Below are 27,844 nucleotides of genomic sequence, written 5' to 3' on the forward strand. Positions count from 1 at the left end.
TGTATTATATACCATCGTATATACGATAATTATACCCCATATAATAATAAATATATAGTCTGTAAATAACGATGAAAAATTGTCTTAATTAAACATACGTCATTAATCTTATTTAATTAAGTAAATAAAATGTTAACTATAGTCAGGAGAATGAGAAGTAGCCACTGATTTGCTACTGATGCACGGTGAATTTCCGTGATGAGTTCGCAAAGTGAAATACTAGATTTAGATATAATTACCTATTACAAATGTATTATAGAATGGTAATACTCCTGTTTTTCGAAAAAAAAAAGCTTGTTGACATATCGCCGGCGGCCACTTTTCATTCTCCTGAGTGGCTATAAGATAAAGTTTTTTTTAAGCTGTATTATTATTTACTACCTAGGTATACCGATTTATATTAGTATTTTTTTGTATTATGTACTTCATACTTTTGCATATAAAGGCATATTTTTAATTTAAAAGAATATATTAATATAAAAACACATTTTTACATATTTTATTATATGGTTTTTAACGAATATCGGAAGAATATTTTCAACTTTTTAAGAGAATATTATTCCGGCCTCTAGCTCTAACTTTATTTAAATATACCTACAACATTTCATAATTCGGTAATTATTACTACACACTTTTTAATTTCGTACCGCACACAATTTTAGTTTCTGGTATACTCTGTAGTCGGTATATGGTCCTGACAGTCACCTGAAGGTGGGAAAAACTTCCAAGAAATTGAAAAAAACAGGCGTTTTTGATCAAATATTGATTTTGGACATTTTTTCGTTTTTAATTTTACCTTTATTTTTAGAAGAGGCGCACAAATTTTTTAATTATTTGTTTTCTTATATAATAACTGTACACGTACTCAGGCTTATTTTAATTACCAAAACCTTGGTCAATCTCCGTGTTATTTGCCCATTTAAACAATCGTTTATAAACTTTTCAATTATTAAAACCTGTTGACATTATTTTCAGATTTTGGTTGTGCATTACCTAAAACTTGACGTATTGAAATTCAAGGTAATGCCAATACATTTTTAAAATCTGATAATATCCAATGATAATTTTAATAGTTATTTTAATAGATGTTGCGACTTATGACAGGTACAGATAAATAATAAATTAATAACCACTATAACTCTAACTATTATTTATTTTTAAATAATAAACTATTTGCTCTTCGTTTTTTTCCCTTTATTCATTAACGGTTTCTTAATACTCTTCTTTCTAGGCCCCGACAGATGTTTATATGGACCTAGGCGACGCCTGACCATTGTACCTCTCCACCATGCTTGAATTTTCGTGGCCATTTTTTCCATGTGTTCGTTAAGTTTTTTCTCTTCTTCCACTCTTTGTTTATTTTTGGCATGATCCTCGATAATATTTTGCCTCTCATTAAACTATAATTTCACATTAAAATTGTATAGAAATACGTATACCTATATGGTGTATATGGCATTAAAAAATGTACTATTAAAATCTAACCGTACGCCAACACCATTACGGTAATCGCATCCATTACTGACAAAATATCTACTAACACAAGCGAAGTATAGAATAAAAATGTTCTTACTGTTTTTTTTAAACTTTCTATTTCTTTGGATTTTTCTGCCAATGTTATAATAAGGTTCTCTAGTTGTTCGTCAATTTCCTTAGTATCAGTTTTATATTTACATTCCCAATACTCGATTTGTTTTTCTAATTCCTTTGAAAACAAAATAATTGTTTGTTGATTTACATGTTTTCAGAAAGTACTTGTACTTATACGATCATGTTGACTCACCTTTATAGTGTAGTCCAAAAATTTTTCGTTCTCTTCATCTACGATTTGATCCGTTTTCATTTTGGTTTGTAACTCTGCCATAAATTTCTGTAATTCTAGTTCTTCAGATTTAAATTGAAATTTGAAATTTTCTATTCTAGCCTTTTCCCATTTGTCTACATAGTTTTTTTCCGTTTCTCTTCGTATTGCTGTATGTTCCCCATCGGCCTATTTATGTATATTATAATTTAAATAAAAAAAACAATTTTAAAAACATTTTAAGTTGAATTTTTATAACTTCCCAATCCCAGTCGGCAGGTTTGTTTCTTGCCTTTTTTGGCTCACTAGACCTGAGAGGTCACTTTTTTATATTTACTATTTTTAAAAAAAGAATAGTAATTAATTATATACCTAGTTGAAGTTTATTTTTTTAAACGTATTATGTTTGAAACTGCAGGTAATTACTGATAGATGAGTATAAAATACATAATAAATTAAAGTACCTATACAGATTTTAACATACAAATTTGTAATTCGTCACTGATCTGATATTTTCTGACATCCATTAAATTATCCAAATTTAAAATGTATAAATTAAAGACTTTTTGTTCTCATTTTAAAATGATTGCTTTAACATATACAGTATACAGTATACACGCAAACTTACACTTTGTGTAACTCATACCAAGCGGTGTCGCCGGTGTGTTTGATTCCATACGCCAGTCCTTATACAATATTATAATCAGTAATCACTAATCATAGTTCGTGGTTTATCATAATAAGAAACAATGCAATGCCATTTATGGTCACTTGAAAGTTGGAAGTGACAAAAAACTAACCAGATACAGATTAATGATTAGTAGGTGCATTGAACGTCTGCAGGATCGAGTTGTTTTTAAAATAATAGTCATAACTGTTTTATTCGTACCACTAAATTCATTAGAGTCCCTATTTTAATAATATTAAATGTTATTTATAAACTACTGTAAGCTTATATTTGAACGGGGAAAAAAATAAACAAACATTTTGATTTTTTTTCAGTTATTTCCGGCTTCATGTACAACACAGTTCATCTAATAAAGTAAGTATAAGTATAAACTCATTGATAAAAATTAAAAATTAAAAATTAACAATTATTGTGTATTATTAGTCTTATATATATTTTAAAAATTCTTAATTAAAAGACTATACGTATATATCTATACCTATTATACATGCATGACGTGGTGTCTGTCTAACTTATTCGTAACATACCGAAGTTTTCGTCCAGAAATCAGAATAATCAACTTTTCAAAGTTTCTCTGGATTTTTCACTTCGTAACTCATGTTCTTTTTTTTCTGTATCATTGTCATCATATTTATATTTTATTGACTTTAAAAATTTAAAATAAAAAAAAGAGAATAATCCATTTTAACATGTAATTTTTGATTTTAGAGTGAATTAACCCAACCTAACCTAATAAAACAAATTTAAAAGTACTAATATTGATCCCACTTAGGATTTTTTTTTAATATTTTAATTTTATATCAAGTTTTGAGCAATTATCATTTTCAATTAAAAATTGTTTAGAAATAAAGATATAAAAAAAAATTCTATAGATTCTGGATAATATTCCTTTCTTTCAATTTGTTAATATAGTGAAATTGACTCCAATATATTAAAAACCACAGAGTAAAATGGATTTTACTTCTATGTATATTTTATTTATTTAAATTTTTTTTTGTTATGCATGTATAATATAATACATTATATGATATTATGACATCAATATATTATTATATATGAAATTATATCGATACTAAAAACAATAATCGTACTAGCATTTAGCATATAATTGTTAATTTGTGGGAAGTCGATATTTTAATAAAAAGTTTTAAGTGTATCATCTAAACCCGGGCATAATTATTACAGTTTCGGTTCGGTTCAACAAACTCACTTACCGTACACTTCTCGATAATCGAATCAATTTCTTCTTCTTTCTGTTTGAACATTTGTATTTTTTTTTCCAACGATACGTATTCTTGTGTAAATTGTTCACTATTGCTTTGTTTCCGTTCACCTTTTTGTAACCGAAATCGTAGTTGTTCTTTCTTTTGTTCGCTTTCATCGCGTTTACGATTATTGTCCTCAACTATAGCGTGCAAGGTTTTTAACATTCCAAAATTATGCAAGTCGTCAATAGATGTCTGGAAAACATCTTTAACATATTCGCTGATGTTACTACTGCCGTAGAGTGAATCGAGTATAGAGATTTCGAGTAATGTTTTTTCAAAAACTTTCGATAACAGCTTATTTGCTTGGATTATCGAAGCGGAGTTTAACTTGTCCTGATTTTCATTTATTTCCATTTTATTTTGATTATGCCAAACACTAATACTTTTTAATATTATAGTAAAAATATAATAATATATATAGGTTACTCACGTTTATATTAATTAAATATTAAAATACACAATGTTATCAATACAAGTTTTGTCCTATCGTTATGTCACGGTATATGTATACCTTATATACATTGTAGTATTATACATATTGTATATATAATACATATATAGAGAACAAACACGTAATTCTCGTCTTAGCAACAAACGCGGTTTTGTTGTATACAATATAGGAGTTGCAAGTAGGTATAATCGATATATTGCTGCGCTTAATATTCATTGCCCGATTGCCGTATACTAAGTATAGTCGTATAGTGTATGATAATTACTATAATTGGTATGTGTACGGCGACATACGGTAACGAATACCTTTTATCTATACCAATATAATATTATATAAATATATATAAAGCTGGGTATATCTAACCTATTCATATACCACTTTAATTGTGACGCCTCATCATATTAAACATAATTTGTGTTATTTTGACGACGTCTTTAAAGACGAGTGCACCGATGATTGGTCCGATCCAAAAAATGATGAAATGGTCCCTATTGATTTGTCCGGGACAACCGTACATCAAGGCCGTCGCGTAAGTCGGATTCATCAGCACGCCGGTGTATCTGAACACTATTTGAATCAATAAACGTCAATATATAATGCATGTTATTATAAGTTAATTTCATAATGTGCAATATGTGCATATGGTAGTTTGAACCTTATATCAGACTATAGTAATATTGTTGATCTGCCTGGAAATTAGGACGCACACAAATTGCATCCAGATTTCAAAAATATAATTTATTTGAATTGCCTCCTATTTTAGGTAGTGACCCTCTTATACTGAAATCGCCACCGATTCATATTATAATGAATCAATTTCTAGTTCAAATAACAAATATTGATTTTTTTTTTCAATTAAAAATTATTATGAGCGAATACACGATACCGCGTGTCCGTTTATTACAAGTATAAATAGGTGTGCAGGTGTGCTGGTGTGAACAGACTTTCAGGTGAATGGGGGAAGATCGAAGCTCCAGAACAATACTTATTATTGAAATATTATATAATACAACGTTTACAAAATGTAATACCTATAGGTAGGTAATAGGTACCGAAATTTCAACTTTGTAAGCGTAACTATAAAATATTTATTGTTAACCAAGAATTAGACATTTTATCAAATTTAATATTATAGAATATAGTGAATGATTCATGAAAAAATTAAAATGAATAAATTTCGTATTGTAATTTTAGATAATATGGTAGGTACGATGTACTTAATTATAATTTTTTTTACAATAAACGAATTGTTATGTTTTTTAGACTGAGGAGTACATTTTACCTACCTACATAATATTATATAGTTTGAAATTTTGAATAATAGGATCTCATGAGATAATTTGTTTTTGTAGAAACTATATAATTTACAATTTATTAAATAAAATCTGAACAATAACGCTGCAGTACCTATAGGGCCTAGGGATAGCCATATAGACTATAGTAATATAATCCAGAGGTGAATAAATTTAGTCGAAAATTATATTATACTATGCCATTCATAGAAGTTAGAGAGTAAATAATAATATAATCGGTATGATAATGGATATTAACTATTTGGTCTCCAATATTATTTTCAATCACAGATGATAAATGTTATATCAATAATCGAAATCGATTTCGTCAAAACGTGGGAGTGTTTCACTTTTTCACATACAACTACACAAACTGCACAAGTACACGCCTAAGGCCTTGTTTTCGATAGTTATAAGGTAGGTTTAAGCCTGCATATTATTGTTTCCTACGTTATTCCGCTTACGCGTACCCGGAATACAATGAGTATTTAATGATAACAACACGTATAACAATAATAAGACATATTGTGTATTTACCGGTCATATTTATGTACATCAGTACAAACGATGTCAATAGATTTTTGGACACCCGCAAGCACTTACACGCCTTTCGCAAACCCAACTGCATGGCCAAGTACGCGAAAGTGATGACGGCTTCCCCGGTGGCCGCGTTCAACGTGTCAGCAATCTTATGATGGAAAATATGACAAAAAAAAGACATTTAATATTATAGTGATATTATATCGTTGGGTCACGCATGTATAATACACATTTAAATATTTAATATAATATTATACGGAATTCGCGCGTGCCATTTACTTTTAAATTCCTAGAGCATCGGGTCTTGAAGAACGTTCTCTCCGTGTTCAGCATGTTAACGGACCACAGTGCCAAAGTGCACCTAACATGTGACGTCAAAAAAATTCATTCACGTACGATTTTTTACGATTTTATATCATAATACAGCTGCAGAGTGCCCGCATGAGCGTCTGCGTTGGCTAATATACGATTTACCACAATTGGTAAGTTTTTTTTTACCTATCATCCTGGGATCGGTCTATAGACTCTATGCTATATATTATAGGGACCACGATTAAAGGTATAGGTATATTATCTTTGATCCTGATAGGGACGCTACTGCAGCTATAGTGTATTAGTATCGAGGTAGACGATAAACATAACTATGGCTATAATTATTTATTGGTTATGATTCGTTTACCCAGTAGCGCAACTAGGGGGGGGGGCTTAGCCACATCTGACTACGATTTAGCCCTCCCAATAATGTTTATAATTGATTTAGATATAAGCCCCATATGGGTTATTTTAAATTAATAGTTTTGTTAGACGGGCTGTAGCCCCCCAGAGTTTTAACCCTATAGTTGCACCTATATGCGTATAACGATGAAAGTGTCTACTATTCAATAATTATTATTTATTATCATACGATTTTTTCCAGTTAAATAGTTCCACGACCGAGATAATAATAAATAATAAGTCAGATAAATATTATTAATAACACGTCACCTGTTGCTAATGTAACTTGATGCGATTAATGCCACTATACTTCTTAAGACGTTTACGCCTTGATACAAATCTTGTACAACAATGTCTCTTAACGCCTTTGTGTAGTTATTGGTAATATGACCATCCGGACAACTCGTCGTATATTTTCTTCGTCTGTACAATATCAGCCATCGAATGAGTTGATCATTTTTACGAATAACATTTATACATATATTATTTATGTATTTATATGTATTTTAACAATGTAGGTAATAGCTACCTACGATGTTTGAGTTGAATAATGAAGTTGCGCAAATTAGTTACGACAGACAATGCCAATGGACTGGTGTGATAGACTATGAACACTAAATTTGTACGAAATACGTAATACGCACACGAATTGGTCGTTAGTTTTATCAAATAATTACAAAACAATTTTAACAATATCACCACGGCCATCTTTCCCGATAAAATATACAATTTCAGTACTAAAAAATTAAATAGAAAAATTACTTTTCATTTTTACTTTTTAGTAAGGCCAAGACATAAATATTTTATTTTTCACTGATTATAGAGTTGATTGGATTTTCTTTTCTTTTAGTCATAATATTCTATAAATAAGTTGAATTATTCACAATATCAAGGCCTATTAAAACTATTGCATAATATTTGTTAAATATTTAAAATAAAAGCTGTTTAAAATAAATAAATAAAATAAAACCATGCCTTTCAACGATTATAGTAGTAGGTACTTATCTACATCATCAAAATTTAAAATTTATAAAATATTTTATGATATGATATAGCCGTATATATGGTGGTAATAAGAATAAGGTACCAATGATAAGATCAAAAATCTAATAGAGCAGGCTGAAAGTTGAAATTACTAATCTTAGTCGTGAATATATAATATTTTACCAAGATATTAAAATATCTTTAATATTATATTGAAAAGATTTATGAGCATCGACCGCACGTGGAATACTGAAATAAGGTATACAAATGTTTATACTTTAAAAATTCAAATTTAAATAACGTGAACAATACTAACTATTTAACTTTTATTATTAAATTAAATTCACATTAGATTTCAACAAACAAATAGTTTTTATTCGGAGAATTGTTTTATTCACGTGTTTCTGGTATTTAAATAAATGCTCATGTTTTTATAGAATGCCTGATTAAGATATTCGGATACCTGAGTGAATTAACTTTATAATTATGTACAAGCATTGCCCCTAAAATTACACGTAGTCAAAGAATTATTTTTTAATGATACAACCTAATTGATACGTTTCGGTAGTTTACATTTTTATAAGACAGGTGTAATAACGTACGAGTACATTAGGTAGTAGACGGGGGATAGTAATTGAGCAAACCAAAATATTATCATAATATTTACTTTTTTACTGTTCAGAAAGTGTCGAGACTCGATACCGTCGAGTTATATGTTATAATATGCAGGTACCTCCTATACCTATTTTAGAAAAAACTCAAGAAACATAATTTCCAGAATCGTTTCTGTTTTGTACGGGATACAAAGTAAAAAAATATGTGTGATACAATTTGAAGATAATGCGGATACGAAAAATGGTAATTATACCAATTATATACCTATAGTATAATAAAAAGCCTATGAGTTGCTCTAGATAATAATTTTAGCTTTAAATTATTGTATAAGAGGTTTACTTTAATATTTAAACGAACGGAGCTAAACGTGATATGCTGAGCGTACAATTTGTTATGTTACGCACTTGTAAGACGGGATAACAAATGTCCGTGTAACGGTCCTCTAAAGAGGTGTTGTCAACTTGTCTCCGTCTTACAAATGTATAACATAGCAAAAACTGTTTTACGTGGGAAAGAACCAAAAAGGCTACAGTCATAACTTAGAAACGAAATTTTCACCACATAAAAAGGAGAACTTTGGCTGTGCAATATCGTTTTTATTTTGTCGATATCGGAAGTACAAAAAAAGTTATTCAACTTTGCAAAAACAAAAACAATAATGGATTTTGAAACAGTAAGAACTTCTTTTATACAAGTGATATCAAAAAAATAAAAACGATATTACACAGCCAAAGTTCTACTTTTTATGTGATGAAAATTTCGTTTCTTAGTTATGACTGTAGCCTGCTCTGTTATTTTCTGCGCAAAACAGTTTTTGGTATGTTGTACATTTATAGAACAGAGACAACACATGACGTGATTTTGTGGCGTCCTCTTAATATGCATTTATAAAATACCTGGTTGACTGATTCATATCTGTTTTTAGTTTAAAGTTTAGAGTATAATATCTAAATATTAGCCACAGTAATGTTTTTCCCGGTACATTTTGAGCAGGCTTTTATGTAAACTTTACTAACTGCCGACCAAATATTTTAAGCACGATATTGAACCTACTTCTTTAAGTAAAATGAAATTCATATTTTAGTATTTTACTCACCACAGATGCGCCGTGCGCGTGTCTTAGTCACAATTAATAATGAATATTCATTTTTATTTTACAAGGTTATTATTATTATTGTTTTTATACTTATTCCGATGTTCATGGTGTAACAATAATGTTCGGTGATTTCAACGATTTCCATTGACAGCGATGTCAGATGATATTTTGCGTCGTCGGCGAGGTTTACGAACGTCAATCTATCTTGGCATGTCCTTAACGATAGTTTAATCACGAGCGATACGATAAAAACAGTCGACATATAAATAATACAGCTAATTACTACATTAGCTGCCAGTGCAGTGTCGCCACTCAGATTAGATTCCACTGAAAATGATTAGAATATTTTTGAGTTGTGAAATCTGAACAATACGCCGATTATAATAATTTATTATCAAACGGGTGTACGAGAAAAAATATATACATTATAATATAATATTATAATACATGTCATTACATCGTACGCACTTTCAACGAACACAATACAGTAACGATTTCACGGAAATATATAAAAGAATTTAACTATAATTGAAGATAAAGACAATTTTATTACAAATTTCCAAACAAATGGAATTTATACCAACAATCATCCGGTAAAAATGATTCGATCGCGCCTGACGGAAGAACTGCAGCAGTACTGTGACGTCCTATTATGCATTAGGTACCTACTACAGCTACGTATAGGTTTAAACTGTTTAAAGTGAAATGTCTTTAATTTGGTAAACGCATTGGCACGTGAGTGAATTTTAACTATCAATTCGCGGTACAATATTATTACAGGCGGCTGACTCAACTCTCAAGTATAACCTACCTTATCCGCGTGTGCGCATGTAACACTTTACAGTTCGTACGAGTAGAAGGAGATTTCGTGTAACTGGTTTTTTGTATTCTCATGCCTGCTTTAGAAACTCTTTTTAATAATATATTAATATTAAGACGTGGACAACCGTCACAATCATTGATCGGCAAACACGTGAAATGGACGCATATATTTTATACGATATCGATGTGGCAATGACGACTAAATTGTACCGGCATCATGTTATTTTAGGTACGTGGTTTTTTTATTTTCATTTTAAATTGGAATTCGAAAATATTTCGCTCTATAGATAGATGTGGACGTAGCCACGTAGGTAAACAATAAAAAAACCAAAAGACTTTAGCCTCAGGATTTGTTCTTGCATGAAAGACTCGAAAGTGGCAAAAATCACGAGGGGGATTTTGACTTTTAAGAAATATTGAGCGCACAATGTCGTAGTACTTTTTTACGATTACGTAATATCACTGATTATAAGTTCTAGTCTTATAATATTATAGTATTTGTATTCAATGATATTATTGTATATGAATAATTTAATACATATACTTACTTTAAAACATTTATATTTAGGTACCTACTGTATAACATAATAATGATTGTAATACATATTAGTGTATTAAATACTGTAACTAATAACATAATTAACATAATTATATATTTATATTTTTAATGTCTAATACTACTATTACTACTACTGTCTACTACTAATGCTACTAAATACTACTACTCATACATGATAATAACAATAATAATTAATAATCTTTTACCACAATATTATAAAAGAATAAGAATATTTTTTAAAATATATTCGTTGTATACTTGTTATATTGTTGAAGAATGATATCTACCTAATGATTTCACAAAATATCAGCTTTCGCCTATTATCAAGTATTCAACACATATCATAAAAAAAATACCATAGGTCTACGATAATCACACAAGGTCACAAATATTATTTTATCAAAATCTAAATTTTCAATTTGACATGAAAAGTTTTCAATATACTTAATATATGTGTTTGGAAGAGTGGCGTAGATAATATATTATTTAACATAGTACCTTAACTTCAAGTGTTCCCAAAATTTTAAAAGGGAACGCTTTTTAAGGGTTGTTGGAGGTTAGGGGCCGAGACCCACATCCCCTCCCCCAATTTAAGCATCAGCTGCATGGTCTGCATGTATACTAGTGCTTATTATATCTTCTAAAAACATTTAGGTACTTACTTTTAAAACCTGTTCTGTCTGGTAAAATGGAATGAACGAAAACAATGTTTGTTTTTATCTTAATTTGCACGATACTATTGACAACCGTGAGACATCGTGGATTATAAACATAATTTAAATATATTTTAACCAATTGTTTAATTGCAGTTTAGATACAGAATTTAGTATTTACCATCTTGTTTTATAAGGGTCATGACCATGGTTAATTGATGATAATTAATAACTGCCAGTTTAACTTTTGCCTAAATGATATGAGTAATGAAATGCACTACACGATGAAAAATTATACACACGAAGTAAATTTGTATTAATTATTAACGTTACTAACAATTAATTTGTTACCACAAATGTAAATGTAAAAAATATTGAGGACATGTAATTTTTTTTTAATTTTCACTCAAATACTGAACAGCAAACATAGTTAACAGCTGATTTATAATTTGCACGTAGGTACAAAGTAATTTGCTGAATGGCAAATCCACTGTTATTATGACTATACGGTGTACTATTGTTATTTTGGCACAAATAAAAAACTTATAATCATAATAATAGTTTTATTATATTGATGTAGGTATGTATATATATATTAATAACTAGGTACATAGTATAGGTATCAGTAATATAATTTATCTCAATTCTTAATAGTTAATTGTTATTGTTGTTTTCTTGTTTTTCGTTCAGAACATCAAATTGGTGGTAGAATTATTGCTCAAGATCAATTTTGTTACTATAGTAGAAAGCCATAAATTATAAAGGTACATATGTGTTTTCACATTAAACCACAGGTTTACCTGTTAAAGTCTTTCTTAAGTTTTTTACTGTAAGTTAATTAATTTAAGTTCAGTAAGATGTAACATACTAACATGTATATATTATATATATAATGTTTAGATATTGAAAATATATATACATAAATACATTTTTTCTTATATATAAACACAAGATAGCCGATAAGTATATACTTAACTGATATCACAAAAGTAATCTTCTTAGTCAAAAGCTTCTTAGCCATCTGCACATCTGTGCCTGGAGATTTACAATAACATTCAACAATGTAACAATAACGATAACAATAATAACCATTAAATTAATTTTTATGGTCGTAACAAGTTATCATTTGTACGAACTTTTTGTTTCTAAACTTTGTATATCTACACGCAACATGCTTTAGATTAATTTTATAATCCGTTTTACGTCCAACGTTGTACTGATAATAATAATAAAATGTATATTCAAACATAATATATTACGGATTTTACATGTACCATGTACGTATGCCGGTTTGGCGGTTTATCAATATACTTAATCCATTTATACGACACCTGACACCTATACACATATTTTAAATTTTAATACACGCATAAAAACTGTGATTTGTAAAAACGTACAACTACATCATTGACAGATTATAAGCCTTGTAAGTAATAATAATTATAAATGCCTATAATGGCATAAATTTGTTTAATAAATCCTTAATAATCACTACGATATAATAAAAATTGCTTGAGTTTAAATTACTCAAATTACATAAATAATTTTTCTTCAAAATCACAATGCTTAACTGAAAAAATGAATGGAGCACGAAATAAATGGTACGCCCTGTATATGTATGACATTTATGTGTAACTCATTTAATCACAATATATTATTTAAAAATAATATTTATTTTTTTTTTATTTTAGCACAATGGTTATGACATTTTTACAAATCAAAAATATTTTAACATAAAACTAGTCTCTATAAGGTAAGTCAAAAAAAACTCTTCAAGTTTGCCCTTGATTTGACTGACTTGATGAGAAAACAACCACTGTAGATCGTTAATAGCTTTAATTACTACTCATTGAGCATCTACGCATAAGCCTAGTATAGATGTACAATAGCATGCAAATTTTATTAAACTGAAACACAAACCAAGATATCAAACTACTGACCCTCGGAACGTCGCGTTCAGTATCCGCCTAGTGTCGAATATAAAGTGAAGTATCCGAACATATAGTTAGGATATTTTCTACTCCTACCTTAAGCGTGAGTAAATATTTGAAATTTTATATTGGCATATATTTATTATAACTGCAATTACTAAAATGAATATTTTTTTCAATTTATAACGCTTATTATTTTTTAGTTATTCACAAAAATTTATTTAATATAATATAATATAATAGTAGTAGTATAGTAGTATATGGTACAATATATTGTACACTATGTTACACATTATACAATACATTCAAACACTTAAGCAACATATTGTAATGAATATAGTACCTTACTATATTAATTTGACACAATTGTATTTTATATTATATTATATAGATTTTGTAGTACAAAATAATAATTATTATACCCCAGTGTTTTAATTATTTGTTGATGTAACTTAGGTATATATTATTATATTATTTAATGTGCACATACAAAGTGACCAATTTAAGTGACATTATTCATTATTACCTACGAAATGTTTTAACTTTTTTTACTTAATTTAATGTCATTGAAAAATAATATTTAAAAAACAATATTTGTTTTTTATTGTTATTGTTATTAATATTTTTTAAAAGTTTTTTTACTTATTTTGAATGATACCATAACATATTTAAATACATATTCCGAAGCAGACTTTTTTTTATTGGAGTAGTGGATAAACATTTTTCTGGATACTTTATTGTGGCATTCTTTTTGGCTCATCTATACTTGAAATACTTCTAAGTTATAAGAAATAAATATTCGTTCAAAAATCAATTTTTATGTATCAAAATATTACGAAAAATATTTAATTCTATGAATCACTATGGTGCATGTACCTATAATATAAAATTAATTTATAATTTTTAAAGAATATATAATAATACAAATCTAATTAATATCACACTAATATCGCACTTTTTTACAATACAAAAGTCAAAATGATTGGTTATTGAATTGTCAATAGAATATAATTTAAGGTTAAGCACACGTGCAGTGTAAGGTACTGAGGCAATAAATAAATTTGTTGATACAATTTAGATTATTATCACTTATCAGCTTATTTTTATTTTTTTTGCATGGATTATTGTAGAATGTTGATCTATAATTGTGATATTGTATACAATATTTTGTTAAATTACAATATAATTGTTCTTAAACTATTTAGTTAGGTACATTATGTTATTAATTTAAAAATAAAAAATTTAAATATTATTGTATCTATATACATACTTACTTCGTTTAAATAACTAAAAAATACTGACTCTTGACTTAAAAATTGGTTAACCATAAAAACTAGTTCAACTCAAATGTAAAAAAAGTTATAGAACGTATGAAAAAATATAAAAAGGTGGGTAAGTGAATGCCGCTCTGCTGTACAGTAGGTGACAAGTGGGTCACTGTAATGGATGGTGTTAAATTTGAATTCAATGATATAATATCATTGTATAAGAAAAACGATTCTGAGCGAAAACGGTCAGTCAGCCTATGATATTACCAAGCTTATTTGATGATATTATTGTGAATAAAGTAATTTATATATAACCGATTTAGGTACGCGGAACCTTGTTTTAAATTTTCAATACTTAGCTATAAAATTTGAACATTTTATAAATTTTTAACTACAAAATAATTATTAAATTTTAAATTTGATACATTTTGTCAAAATTCGAACTTTGAATCCTTATAAAAAAAAATTGTGCCTATGTATTTTTAATATTTTTCAACTGCTATTGTAACGATATATCAGGAGCCTTGCATTACATTTTCACGCTTTTTTACATAATAAATAACATTTGGTATATTTATAGAAAAAAAAACTAAAAAAATTGAAAACTGACAATGTCCGTGAACTACTCAAAAAGAGTTAAAATATTTTCAAAATTTTATCGTGTGTAGAAAATGCTAATAAAAACATTCAGTGAAATTTTCAAGTATCTACAGTCATACGTTTTTTAATTACAACTAAATTAGAAAATCGTTATATGAGAAATCAAGTGAATATCAAATGTAAAAATATGAATTTCAAACGCTCATAAAAATTTAATTTGACTTTCTTGTAGAAATTTTTTTGTTTGATAAAGGTAGACAAACTTATGGATAATCTTGTATTACATTTTCACATCTTAGATTTAAAAAGAAAAATTTTTATGAGTTCTTAACTCAAAATAATTTGTTAATTTTCATGATTTTTCCGTATTTTGTCAAGATTTGAACTTTAAATACTTATAAATAAAAACTGTGACTAAGGATTTTTAATATTTTTCAAATGTCATTGCAACAATATAGTAGGAGCCTTGTATTACATTTTCAAGCTTTTTTACCCAAGAAAAAAAGTTTTATTGACATTCATAGAAAAAAAGACTAATAAAATTGTCAACCAGAAAATGTTTCTAAACAGTTCAAAACAAATAAAAATATATTGAAAATTTTATCATATATAGAAAATGCAAATATAAACAACCAGTGAAAAATTCATGAATATACGTTAATTTGTTTTAAAGTAACACCAAAAACTAAAATTCGATTTTGTCAAAAACCGATTTTGCGTAAAAATTCCCGTTTTTCCTTAATTTTATATTTTGTTTTTCCTGGCGCTTTTGAAAATTATTGGGAATTTTAAATTTTGACCTCCCAAAAGTACCAACTATATTCACTTTCCCATCGAACAAGATACTGAAGTTGAAAATCGGAGCATTATTTCGACTATTAATCGTGTACACACACAAAAAAAAAAACACATCATTGTAAAATCAATACATTCATTGCTCCGCTCAGAATCTAAAATTGTGTACCTAATAATTTTATATTATGTAGGTACCCACTTTTTAATAGGTATTTGAAAATGTCTGAATAATTAATATTTTGTACCATTTTAAATGAGTTTACTCTATACGTCATAATATTATGTTAAGTTGTATGATTAGTTTAAACGTATATTTATTTATTTTAATGTAACAACTAACACGTGATCAGAATTGGGATATTTAATTAAGTAGGTAAAAGATAATGGACGATAATTCTATAAGTTGATACGTACTTAATTCAATGACAAAATTATAAAATAACTCAAATAATTATTATATAATATTATATTGATCTGTATAAAACGCTCGTAAAGTGAATATATAGTCGCAGTTCGTATAAACGTATAAAAATATTCATTAAAATTAAAGATTACAGTAGGAACTGCAATTTACCTATTATTTCTAATATCTATGTGTGCATTTAAGTGTCAAGTGAATTATTTATTTTATTATTCAGAAAAGTAAATGGACAAATGGTCATATTTTTATATTATTATGTTATTCTAATATTCTTAATTTGTATTGTTCATATTTTAACTGATACAATTAGTGCAGTGATACATATTATTATAGTATTTACTATTTTAAGTAAAATTTTAAAATAAAACACATAAGTAATTAAGAGTTGTATAGCTATATTATATAGCCTATAGCTAATGCTTCCAAAAAGAAGTTACATTATATAGTAGTGGTTGACGGGTTAACGGTTGTCGTCTTGAAACCCTGTAGATCCTCACAGGGCTCACGTGAATATGAAATTAATAGTTAATAAATTATAACAATGATTATAAATATACATATAAATTGACAATAATATCATCAAATATACTTGGTAATATAGTTTTCGCTCAGAATCGTTTTTCTTATACAATGATATTATATCATTGAATTCAAATTTAACACCATCCATTACAGTGATCCACTTGTAACCTACTGTACAGTAGAGCGACATCCACTTACCCACCTTTTTTTGAGTTTAAAATTTAAATTTTGTCAATCTTGAGTTTTTAAAAAATGTTTTTATTTTTTGTTGTTTGATTCAAATAATGTGTCAACATATGAATATATAATGTATTAACTATTAACTGTAGTTTCCTCACCACCCAAAAATAGTTATCAAAAGAAAATAAGACATTTTACTGTGTGAGAGAAAGACTGAAGAAGAAGGACATATAAATAAACCAACGAGTGAGATTAATACACATCGGATAGGAGTATAATTTCATTGCATTGTATTCTCTAACCATTTCGCTATCTCTCGTTTATAATGTCAATATTATAATTATGTACACAGATTTTGTTAAAGACTAAAGTATTGTGACAAGTACCATTGTACTACTTAATTCGTCTTATAAAATAATAATTTCGAAATGTCTTTAATGTTATAATATTATATGTATGATTATAATATTGATTTAGCCACCGTTCTAACGATAAACGTTTATGAAAACTATATACAATATACATGTTAATTTCTTTAACTATTTTACTCAAAAATCATTAAAAACAAGTGTGAAGTGTTTTATAAAAAAGTGTATATTAGCTGTTTGAACTGCAACTTACTGTTATAAGGTTAGATACATATTTATTTGTTCAACGGGGAATGGTTTTTTGTAGATCGCTGGAGCCGAGATCATTGTTCTGGTCTGTATAACATTTTTAACGATTACCTATACGATGAAAAGGAAAAAGAAATTATTATTTAACTATGACATTGACTTATAAGTGTTATTCGAGTTCCTCACTTTAAGAATCTGAATTTCTTCAGCTAAAACTGTGATACAGAGCTATTAAAATAACTATCTGAACAATTATTATATTGTCTGAGTTGATTCAGAACTATTATTAACCTAACCTGTGTTTTATAAATATGAAACATTTAAAACAACTACTTTTACTGTAATATGTTAAGCCGATGTATCTATAATGAGAAACGTAGTACTGTAATTTACCAATTACCATTCATACAATATTTGTATTTTGTATAATTGTATATAGACTATAGATACATAAAAACGTATAGTTTTATCAGGTAATGTATTATAAAGAGCCTCTCTAACCAGTAGGTGAAGGTACACACCAAAATTGTAGTAACATAATATAATTACAAAAATATTTTTAATCTTTCAAAGTATTAATATATTATTTAGTATTTACAGCTATTTGGTAAACTACTTTAGTTATAAGTATTAATATACTATGAATTGTTTTACATAGATAGTGGATAAGTACTTACTAAGTAATATTATGTTACGAGTTTACGAAAGTTTTCTTAAAAATTGTTGTCTAGGTACTTACGAATTAATAATTTCTTTCTCTATAAATTTATATATTATCTGTTATTTACTATTTATATATCATTTTTAAATTATAGCGGTCTTACAAGTAGGCCAAATTCAGGCGGTTTCTGAACGGCTCGTGAATGCCTGTACGTTCGACGGTTAACAATCGCAGACTATTACGATCGTTAGGAATTTTAAAATTTCCTGACTATGGCATCAAATGAAAACTGCCCTACAGGTAAACTATTGAGAGCTACATTTAGTAAAGGAAGAAGTAGTAAATGAAAAGTAAAAATTAATGAATTATTTTTTAATGCTAAATAGATTCAGGGGCAGTTTTTAAACATAATGGCTTCAATACAAATTCGAAGAAAGAACCAATTATTAGTGATAATTATTTGCTGAACGCTGGAGAAGACGATGAAATGGTCAGTTCAACGTAGAAATTTATTAATTATAATTTTTACATTTTAGAATTATTTATTTTATATACCTATAAGTTTAACTCCCAATATGATATGACCTAACATAAGCCCAAATAAGGTATATTATACAATTTTAGCATTTCAAATTGTAATATCAAGAAGACATTAAAATATAAATAACATTGTAACTAATTTCTAATATTATAGGTACATGCAATTTTTATAAATTCTAGGAGATTTATGGATACAAACGAAGTGGACCAATGGCTATGATTATATGGATTCTTATATTTTTGACTTTGGGATTTATACGTTTATTATTTCATTGGTGGCCTCATTGGGTATTGTACGCTATGTACAAAAGATGTCCTCTTAATAAAGCAGAACGTGTTCTTATCGTGGTAAGTTTTTATGAATTAGTTAGGTACCCACTTATTGAAAACCATGTGTACCTAATATATTGAACAATATTTTTTTATTTTTCAGGAAAGTTATGAAGGGATGTATAAATCGTATTTTGTAAGACCAGTAAAAAACGTGTCCATCAAGAAAATCAAGTGAGTTTTGCTTAATTAAATTACCATGTATTATTAATAATATTGTAGTAAACGTCAAACGGGACTGGGTACGATTGTATAATTGTACGATTGATTGCAAAAAAAATGAAAAATAAAATACGTCAGTATAAGTTGTCCCACTGTATGATATACTTATTAGGACGTGGATACACTTTGCGATAACGATATCACCTTATGAGTAATGTTTATGATTTTGAAAAGATCCAATAAATGTATTGACTATGCAATGATGTGTGTCTGAAGCAGTGTTCGGAACGTTCACTAAATAAATGAACTCGTTCACGTTCACGTTCAGTCCTTAAAAAAGGAACTCGTTCACGTTCACGTTCTTTTAAAAAGCAAACGCGTCCATTGGATCGTTCATTTAATTTTTTTTATGTATCGTTAGCCTGCAGTCAATATAAAAATTAAAAACCCATAAACATGTACGACTCAACCAAAAAATAAAAATACAATTTAGACTTTAGAGCATATTATACAATTTATAAAGTATCTGAATTAATTTTTAATATCTGACACGTTATTTGAGTTACATTTTGATAAGGATTTCCTAGTGATAAAATTAAGTGAGTACTAGGGTACTTATTATGATAAACCGATTAGGTTTATTACTAATTCGTGGAAATCATAATATTATTGTTGTTGTATGTCTAGCCGGGGACACTGGAATTTCACGAATTTAATTTATATATTTTATAATCAAACAAATATTATAGGAATTTATTATAATGGGAAAAATGAAAATATTATTATTATAATATAATTATATTTATTAAATGGTAAATAAATTGAACGTCTTAAAAATCGATCAAATTCATTAAAAATATAAAAGTCGTTCACGTTCACGTTCTTTTTGCAAAAAACGAGTGATTTACACTATTTATGAAACGATGTTAAACGACGATCTTTCCAAACACTGATCAGAAGATGAAGACACATTTTATATCAGTAAAAATGTTTCAACCTTAATTATTGAGGATGATTTCTGTTAGTAAATTGAATCTAGTTTGTACTTCTTGAGGAAAAGATCATAAAATAGAATATTATTCATGGTAAAAATAGCAGGAAAATATTTACGAAACCGGAAACACCAGTTTTCGACAGAATCTATTTTGTGTTTATATTAGAAAAAAAATACCTAATCGTAGAAACATGAAATTTTCACCAGATTTTTATATGAGTATTTTATAGTACTATAGTAGATGTATAATATAATTTTAAAAATATTTTAGCTCTTATTATGATTTTTATAGATATTTGGAAATATTTACTTTTTAGGTTATTTTTCATTTATTTATGTTTGATAAAATTTTTGTTTTTTTCGTGCAAAACGTTAAAATTTAATTTAAGGTTCCTCGTATAAGTCATTCATACAGCAATTAATAAATATCAAAAATATAGTCACAATTTTTTTTACAAGTGATAGAATAGTTCCAAAAATTTGTTTAAAATACGAAATTACGAAAATATGCAAATTATTTGTTAGTTAAAAATGCATAACATTTTCTTTTTTAGTAGCTAAGGATAAATACAAGATTGTTCATACGTTGATTTTATAGGATTTTAAATATATTGAAAATAAATATGCAGAGTTTTTTTTATGGACATCAATATAGGTATGTCAAAATTTGTTGTAAATCAAAATATGTTAATCACTCCTAGAGTTTTGTATCTTCTGTTAATTCATATTTGTTATGTACCAGGTAGGTACCTGCTATGTTTAAATAAGGTAACGCTTTCCAGTTTGATTTGGTTTTTCAGAGTAGGTACTCTATCTATTTCTATATCTATATTTGTTTTCTCATTATAATTATTACACCTTATTTTTTCATTAAAAGTTTATTAGGTTTGAATACTTACATACTTTTAGTTAGGCAGTCATAAAAAGTTTTATATTGATATAAAAATCAACCAGAAACTTGGCCATAATTTGGAAAATTTATCTTTTCTTTTTTTTACAAACGTATTATTTTATTTATGTTAGACATCTGACATAATTAAACAGACTAATGCTGGGTTGCATAAACAATTTATTAAATTTAATATTTCACTAAAAATTTAATGGACCAATCATGGGCTACTAAATCGTGTTTAAGGGACCATTAGCTCACTATTTATTCATTTAATGTTTTGTGCAACCCGGCATCAAACTGTCAAATTTCAGATACTATTTAAAAGTAAAAAATAAAATATAAATGACGTGTATTATTTTTTATCCAAACGCTATTACAATAGTTTCTATTATTCATGTATATTGTATGGGGTAAAATTCTATCAACTATTATTTAACACCTGCGAAATTCGCATTCAAATACACACACACATATTATATAAAGGCTTTATTATACTTTATTGACTAAAAATGTATATTGTTATTTAATTTGTTTAAATTTTGTTTGTAATAAATCTAATCTTGAAAAATGTCGTAATTGTACCCAGTTTCCCCTAATTAGTACCTATAAAAAAAATAGGTACTAATATTACGTTCATTTGAATAAAAGTTGTATAAATAGGTAATTAATATTACGTTTGTGTATTTTAAATTTTAGCAAAGAAGAACTGTTGTTAACCAATAACATAAGCAAATTGGATTCTATTCCAATTGAAGAAAACCACGTAGAATTAGAAATAAAATCCATTAGGATACATTTAAATGATGGATCATGTCAAGGCTTGTTTCACTATGATATTAAAAAAAATGAAAATGTATATTAATAGTTATTTTTATTGTATTAGATGTAAGTCAAATTAGAGCAGTTGAAATAAAAAAGATCTGCTACGTATGGTGTGATATTCAAGGGAAATTTCAAAAACTTGTCGGTTTGGATCGAGGTTTAACAACGGCACAACTACATACATATAAAGGGTACTCTGTGCAAGAACAATTAATCAGGTATTACATTGTTTACAATCGTTGTAGGTATATCTCATAACAACATAACATTTAAGCTTATGTTGATTTTATGGAATTACAGAAAATGCATTTATGGAGAAAACAAAATCAATGTACCTATTCAAAATATATTGTCACTGATATGGATGGAAGTTCTTAATCCTTTATACATTTTCCAAGCTTTTTCTCTTGTAGTATGGTTTTCAGAAGGTTATGTGTATTATTTAGGAGCTATAGTTATCATGTCAGTTTTTGGAATAACATCTTCAGTTATACAAACTCGTGCGGTAATTAATTAATATTATAATTTATAATATATGAAGTAATACTTGTATCGATAGATACTATTTTTATAGAGAGACATATTCATAATGCCCGTAACCAAGTAAAAACAACAAGTATCTTCTTTGTTTCAGAACCAAAGAACTTTATTAGAAACTGTAAATACACTAGACAAAGTGACAGTATGCCGTGATATGGGTGGACCAAATTCTGAAGCTATTTATGAAGACATTTCCACAACAGATTTGGTACCGGGTGACATAATTGTTGTACCTAGAATTGGATTTGAAGTACCATGTGATATAGCTTTACTTTGTGGAACGTGTGTCGTTAATGAAAGTATGCTAACAGGTAAACATGAATCATTATTTTAATTATTTAAAAAAACGTCAGATTTTATATTGATAAATTGTTTGAAATAAATAGTAGTTAATTGTTAATTGTTATTTTTAGGTGAAAGTGTACCAGTGCTCAAGACTGCATTACCTAATATAAATCTCTTATACAATGAACGTGAAGACGCAAATCATACTTTATTTTCTGGAACCAAAGTTCTGCAAGCACGATATTTTTCTGATAGAAAAGTTCACGGAGTAGTCTTAAGAACGGGTTATTTGACAGCGAAAGGATCATTGGTAAGATCAATTCTATATCCTCCACCGGCTGACTTTAGGTTTGATAAGGATACGTATCGTTTTATTTGGATTTTGGCTGCTGTTGCGACTTCTGGTTCAATTTATACTGCTGTGTCAAAGGTAAATAATATAACATGTTAAAGTTTAAATCGTTTTACTAAAGTATTTTTGTACAGGCATCTAGAGGGTTGACAGTATTTGACATCCTAGTTAAGTCTTTGGATCTGTTTACAATAGTTATTCCACCAGCACTCCCAGCTGCAATGACGGTTGGAAGACTATATGCATTACGAAGACTTCAAAATCATCATCTTTCTTGTATGAATTCGAGAGTTATAAATGTTTGTGGATCAATAGATTGCATATGCTTTGATAAAGTAAGATTTTTTACTATAAAAACAAAATGTACTAATTTAAATTACAATATTTGTTTAAATATAGACAGGAACATTGACAGAAGATGGTTTGGACATGTGGGGGGTAGTACCTGTCGAAAATAATCATGAACTAGGTTCACCTATTCGAGATGTAACAACATTGTCTAACGATCATTCATTGAAATTGGGTATGGTGACTTGTCATTCATTGACGCTACTAAATTCAACCGTTTCAGGAGATCCACTTGACATAAAGGTAAGCAATCGATAATTTTGATTTTGAATTATAATATGTTTTAGATAAATAACGAGTATTATTCAGATGTTTGAGTCAACGGCTTGGTGTCTTGAAGAACTAGAAGTTTCAGATGCTTCGAAGTTCGATGTATTAGTACCCTCAATTGTGCGAAATCCAACCACTTCAAATGACGACAAACAAATAGAAATCGGTCTTATACATCAATTTCATTTCTCGTCATCACTGCAACGAATGAGTATGATTACAAAAACTATTGGTGACCCACGTTTTATTGTTTACACAAAAGGGTCGCCAGAAATGATTCAGTCGTTATGTATTCCTAGCACTGGTGAGAAAAATAAGCTTAATATTTTTTTTAAATAAAATGATTGTAGATATTGCAATATTTTTACTGTCATAGTGCCTAGCATGACTAATACTGTATTACGGGAATATACTGAAGAAGGATATAGAGTTATTGCTCTTGCTCATAAAGTTCTTCAAAATTGCAACTTTGTACAAATTCCGAAATTAAGACGAGAAGAAGTTGAGTGTGATCTAACTTTTGCTGGTTTAGTAATTTTAGAAAATCGGCTAAAAGACCAAACTACCCCTGTTATTGAAGAACTTCAAGGGGCGAATATGAAAATCATTATGGTTACAGGTAAAGTATACTATTAAATTATGAAAAACAATCTTTACAAATTATTTAAAATAACTATTCTAGGTGATAACATCCTAACAGCTGTAAGTGTAGCTAAAGAATGTGGAATAGTTTTACCATCAAAGACAGTAGTTGACGTAACAGCTGACGAAAGTCAAGGATGTAGTCCAAAAATATACTATACAGCTAGTGGTATTACATCACCAATGGTACGTAGTAAATTGATGTTAAAACTTTTAGTAGTATCTTATATTATTTTTATTTCTACAGAGAGCTACATCCATGTTTGAAAACTATCATTCTAATAAAAATGATTTAGAACTAGAAGCTCGAGTCAACGGAGATTATAGCTTTGCGATGACTGGACGAACGTGGGCTATCATTAGAGATAAATTTCCTATTCTTCTCCCTAGGATACTAGTTAAGGGAGCTATATTTGCTAGAATGACATCCGAACAAAAGCAACAGTTAATACAAGAACTACAATATATTGGTTATCATGTTGGTGAGATACAACATATTGTTATTGTTTACTTTCATAAGGTTAATTTCGTATCATAATCATAAAATTAAAATGTTATTTTTAGCCATGTGTGGCGATGGTGCGAACGATTGCGGAGCATTACGAGCAGCACATGTTGGAGTTTCATTATCAGAAGCAGAATCGTCAGTAGCATCACCATTTACATCACACGTAGCAAATATTTCATGTATGCCTCGTATCATTCGAGAAGGACGAGCAGCTCTTGTGACATCGTTTGGAATTTTTAAATTTATGGTTCTCTATAGTTTGTTGGAGTTTACTTCAGCGTTTATTTTATACAACATAGACAGTAACTTGACGGATTTTGAGTACTTGTTTATTGATATTGGTTTGGTGGTAAACTTTATGTTCTTTTTCGGTAGAAATGAAGCCTTTCAGGGATCGTTATTTAAAAAGCCTCCATTAACAAGACTGTTGTCATTTATCCCTTTATTTTCGATGGTCGCAAACCTACTCGTAATGGTATCAACGCAAGTTTTATCTTTTTACTTGGTACATAATTTTTCTTGGTTTAAACCATTCGACTATACTCATCCAAAAGAGTATAAATGTTATGAAAATTTTGCAGTTTATTCAGTTTCTCAATTTCAATACATAATATTGGCTCTAATATTTTCATACGGAAAACCATATCGAGGACCAATTTATAAAAACACAGTCTTTTTCTCTAGTTTACTAACTATGACGGCTGTTTGTTCATATGTAACTTTGTTCCCAGCTGATTGGATTAAAGAATTATTACAATTGCAATTTCCTCCGTTTATGGAATTCCCAATAATTGTGGTTACATTAGCTGTAGTTGATTGTATTTTATGTCTGGGCATAGAGTATTTCATTGTTGATTATTTGCTAACAAAAAAATTAAAATTGGGATCATATGAATCTAATAATGAACACATATATCATTCAGTAAAAGCCGAACTAGATTCTTCTCCTGGGTGGCCACCTATTTGCAAACATCAACCAATGATTACTTCGTCGTCTTTAGAATGTATGCGTAAGACTGAAATTGACACAGAACAGTTTGAACGTCAAGAACGAGTTAAAACAATGAGCACTAATTTATAAATTGTAATGGCATGATCAATCTTTAGTTTAGGATTGATAAGTCAAAGGAAATAAATTGCTTTAAAGTTTGCATATTATATAAAAACGGATAACGATTTACCAGGTTTACAAATGCACTATTATACTTGTAGTCCAATGTAACAGTTACCACTATTAAGTAATTTCCTCATAGATATTTTTAAGAAAATAATTGTAACTGTTCATTTTTTTGAACTATCACTTATGATTCATTCATGTATATTTTTTTTATAACATAATTGTGCATGGTAGTTCTACATCGAAGACCTTCAAAATGTCTTATAAATGTATAAACGTGTGACACTATTAAATTATAAAATATTTATATTTATATTTATTGTTTATTTTATTAGTCATGTTATTTATTTATAGACATCTATCGTGGTTGTCTAAAATATGATTTATATTTGTATTTTTAAACATACAATAACCACGTAAGCTCATATAGTCATATACGATTTACCATTAGTCATTAGATAGGTAAATCTGTAGACTATAATTATTATGACAATATACCAACATTTCCCTACATTTTACTACTATATTATAGCGAGTACCTACTCTATTATATTGAAGTTTGGGAAACACTGGTTTATACGGTTTTTGCGTTATTCCATTTTTTTAAAGTTTTTAACGGAATATTGTTTAGACGGTATTTCAGGTATACCGTAAATTACGGTTTTTCCCTTTTATCAAAATAATTTTAAAATACCAATGAACCGAAAATGCAGTCGGCCCCAGACCTAGTTATTGGCCGTAATAAATGGCTACATGCCTATACATGATATACCTATTGCACTTTTTTTTTGTTGAGAAAGTGAATATTTAATATGTTCACCATAAATACAATAAGTAATAGGTACATAATATTAAATATGATACATAATGGTCACATACTCACGTAGACTAATCTTTATTGTCAGGTAGTGTCATCCAATGTCCATTAAAACTACTTTAAATATTACACTTATACGTTTTACAACTACAGATCTATATAACCTAATTAATAAGTCTAAGCTTACAACTCAACAGTTAATAAATAGACATTTCAATATGTCGTACAATTTTAAAGGTAAAATAAAATAGAATTTTATGAAGTATCTTTTCATTCTGTATAATTTCAAAATTCAAATTCAAATTAAGTACAATTTTGTTTCCTTTTTGTGGAAAATGTGGAAATTGCTTAGGTACTGCAGGTTCTAACCTACAAAGTACCATAGAAAAACAGAAAAAATTGGCCAGCTTATTTACCAAAGACTAATAATTTGCATACTCGTTACAAACATAAGTTAGAAAGTAGACAGATATATAACAGACTAGCTGATCCCGTGCACTTCGTTGCCCGTTAAATGTACCAGCTCTATATGACTCAAACTTTGTTCAATTCGTTATTTAATATTCGGTTGAAGTGGGTGACTGTTATGGATAGTGTTACATTTGAATTCAATGATATAATATCATTGTATACGAAAAACGATTCCAAGTGGAGACGATTTGACAGCCTAGGATATTGTATACTATACTTATATTGATATTATTAAATATTATTAATACCGTAGCCGGTTAAGTTGAGTTATTATTA

At 28.2% G+C, this 27,844-nt stretch overlaps 2 protein-coding genes across 6 annotated transcripts; one reads left to right on the top strand and one right to left on the bottom strand.

The window, feature by feature from the left end:
• Positions 1 to 12,504, bottom strand: LOC132943550 (uncharacterized). The gene is made up of 12 exons (XM_061012589.1): positions 12,455 to 12,504; positions 11,493 to 11,566; positions 9,540 to 9,776; positions 7,284 to 7,491; positions 7,025 to 7,177; positions 6,320 to 6,401; positions 6,038 to 6,188; positions 4,614 to 4,775; positions 3,704 to 3,948; positions 1,784 to 1,990; positions 1,574 to 1,705; positions 1 to 1,400 (listed from the first exon to the last, which is right to left on the bottom strand). Exons 1-12 carry the CDS (start codon positions 12,502 to 12,504, stop codon positions 1,170 to 1,172), a joined length of 1,932 nt encoding a protein of 643 aa, XP_060868572.1. The 3' UTR covers positions 1 to 1,169.
• LOC132943912 (polyamine-transporting ATPase 13A3-like) lies at positions 9,918 to 26,595 on the top strand. 5 transcript variants are annotated; one of them, XM_061013058.1, is made up of 18 exons: positions 9,918 to 10,500; positions 13,175 to 13,517; positions 18,633 to 18,778; positions 18,865 to 18,968; positions 19,199 to 19,366; positions 19,452 to 19,522; positions 22,093 to 22,214; positions 22,280 to 22,436; positions 22,519 to 22,723; positions 22,853 to 23,069; positions 23,172 to 23,473; positions 23,530 to 23,730; positions 23,795 to 23,986; positions 24,053 to 24,317; positions 24,390 to 24,632; positions 24,696 to 24,841; positions 24,903 to 25,137; positions 25,220 to 26,595. In XM_061013058.1, the coding sequence occupies exons 3-18, from the start codon at positions 18,751 to 18,753 to the stop codon at positions 26,242 to 26,244; spliced, it is 3,681 nt and encodes a 1,226-aa protein (XP_060869041.1). In that variant the 5' UTR covers positions 9,918 to 10,500; positions 13,175 to 13,517; positions 18,633 to 18,750; the 3' UTR covers positions 26,245 to 26,595. The 5 variants fall into 5 exon arrangements, with proteins under 5 accessions (XP_060869041.1, XP_060869042.1, XP_060869043.1 ...); XM_061013059.1 differs by having other exon boundaries at positions 13,175 to 13,236; XM_061013060.1 differs by lacking the exon at positions 13,175 to 13,517.
• Positions 26,596 to 27,844: the final 1,249 nt, after the last annotated feature.

The sequence above is a fragment of the Metopolophium dirhodum genome, chromosome 4, assembly GCF_019925205.1.
Source record: "Metopolophium dirhodum isolate CAU chromosome 4, ASM1992520v1, whole genome shotgun sequence".
NCBI lineage: Eukaryota > Metazoa > Arthropoda > Insecta > Hemiptera > Aphididae > Metopolophium > Metopolophium dirhodum.